The 2,305-nt window shown below is 36.7% G+C and overlaps 1 protein-coding gene across 8 annotated transcripts in view; it reads left to right on the forward strand.

The window, feature by feature from the left end:
* The window catches only part of MSRB3 (methionine sulfoxide reductase B3), a 179,928-nt gene that overhangs the window by 75,573 nt on the left and 102,050 nt on the right, over window positions 1-2,305 (forward strand). For 2 of the 8 annotated variants that reach the window (XM_075066210.1, XM_075066214.1), the window contains one exon: window positions 1,525-1,602. The exons of the other annotated variants lie outside the window; for them this stretch is intronic. In XM_075066210.1, the coding sequence (XP_074922311.1) occupies window positions 1,525-1,602 (78 nt within the window). The remainder of the gene's footprint in view (window positions 1-1,524; window positions 1,603-2,305) is intronic. 8 annotated transcript variants of the gene reach the window in all.

Below are 2,305 nucleotides of genomic sequence, written 5' to 3' on the forward strand. Positions count from 1 at the left end.
TGTGTGTGTGTGTATTAAATGAACACTAAGTGTCTTATAAAGTCACAGAGCTTATGTTTAGCTTCTGTTTTTAGTTTACTACAAAATGTGTGGAAGTAATAGCGGTTTAGGTACATTTTTTGGAAGGCATCACAGTGAGCAGAACCATGAGGAAAATGGCTCTGTGCCAGGAGGCTGAAATTTTGAAAGTGGCCATTGTTAGTATAGACATTTTGGCTGCAAAAAGAAGGTAGCATAATTTAGTTCCTTTCCATCCCACTCCAATTTCTTTTTGAAGCGCATGTGGAGAAGGTATTTATTGGCTCATTTGTGGTAGGAATGTCAAAAATTTTCAATAACTGCCCTCACATGGTTTTAGTCCCTGGAAGCTAGCCCTAAATCCTGGATGGAAAAAAAAGTGCTCACTTCCAAACTGTTAGTAGTGAATAGTCTCTCTCAGCTGATTCCAGCATGAAGGCAACTTGCCAAAGTCTAACCATTTTGTTGTCTAATTTATACCATGGAGCTTGGCATAAGGCCCTAGCTTACCTCTGATCCAAATGTATTAATGATGTAACTGCTTGTTTTCATTCATGACCTGAAAGGGCTCTTTACCACACATGGGGTCTTAGTTAATAGGCAACACTCTTCCTACCAGAGTATACTGTTTGCTGAATGTAATGAATGGTAATCACTGGCACACCCCACCCCCCACAAATGAGCTGGCAGTGGGACCTGAGCCTCCACTTATGAGACCTCCTTCCACCCCAATCACTTACTGTTGTGTATATGATTAGCAAAATGATTTAATGCACACAAACAATTGGAGAGTAGGTCATTCTTAAAAATCCTGTTTATAAAAAAAAATTGGACCTCATAAAAAGGGTGAAAGGATAATAAAAACAAGCTGCCGAGCACATAGGCTTTTTGTTGGACTAGCACAGCTGATTTGTATTAGATGAATGACCTCCGAGCCCTGAAGTTTGTTAACTTAGAAAAATATTCTCTTAAAACTGTAATATTCCTTTTCGACTAAAAATATAAGGCTCATGCAGCTTGAAATGATGGACCAGTTGTTTAATTTTCTGCTAAGATACTAATGATACTCTAGTCTAACACACGGGCAGCCCATCCTGTGCTAACAAACCAACAGTGTCATTTACCCACTACACTAGTGCTTTATTTGTTGTTGAACATTTGAGATCATTGTTAAAAAAAATTGTTTGAAGACTAAAGCTAGAGAAATGTTCAAGATTAATTGAATTTTAAACAAAGATTGTTTAAAAATTACTAATTTTAGGACATTGCCAAACAGTTTTAAACAGCATTTGGTTTTTGTGCTCTTATCTTTGACGTTGTGTGAAGTTTTGCTTCCTTCTGAATGGTATGTAACTGTTAAGGCAAATTAATGAAGATATTCATTTTTTCAGTTGATAAAGAATAACAACAGCTAACTCCTTGAGTTCAGCTTTTTGCACTCTAATATAGTATTTAAAAAACACTATTCCCTTACTGATTTTTAAAATAGCATTTTTGTTTTTCCAGCGCCTTTGAGGGAGAATACACACATCATAAAGCTTATGGGATATACAAATGTGTTGTCTGTGGAACTCCTTTATTCCAGTGAGTATATTAAATATATTTATCAATACTTCTTTCTGTATTAGATATTATATTATGATCCACTGTAATCTCTCATGTTCCAGGCTTTACAGTAGCTTTGTAAGAAAATTTTAAGAATTAACTTTCATTCAAACGAAAAGATAGCATAAAAAAAATTAAATAGAGTAATTCAGTAAACTGGAGACTGGTAGTATAAGTAACTTGACTGGGAAATGAGTTTTATAATACAGAGTCATGGAGTTAGCTGGTGAAATAACTTTAGAGTTATCTGAGTTCTTTATTTCAGCATTGGAGATTCAGATGTGGGTGTAAACCAATGATCCTCATTCTGCAGGCTCATGTAGGCCCCATGGAGGTAGTCTATCCATACTCCAGTCGGGTGGTTAGACCATTAAGAACATAAGAACATCCATGCTGGGTCAGAACAATGGTCCATTTTTTGATAGTGACCAGTGCCAGAAGCTTCAGAAGGAGTGAACAGAACAGGGCAATTATCAAGTGGTCCAGTCCCAACTTTTAGCAGTTTAGGGTCACCCAGAGTGTGGTGTTGCATTTCTGACAATCTTGGCTAATAGCCATTGATGGAGCTATCCTCCATGAACTTATCTAATTCCCATTTTTAACCCAGTTGTACTTTTGACCTTCACAACATAACCTGGCAATGAGTTCCACAGGTTTTACTGTGCTATGTGAAGAAGTACTT

This window comes from Chelonoidis abingdonii, chromosome 1 (assembly GCF_003597395.2).
Source record: "Chelonoidis abingdonii isolate Lonesome George chromosome 1, CheloAbing_2.0, whole genome shotgun sequence".
Classification (NCBI taxonomy): domain Eukaryota; kingdom Metazoa; phylum Chordata; order Testudines; family Testudinidae; genus Chelonoidis; species Chelonoidis abingdonii.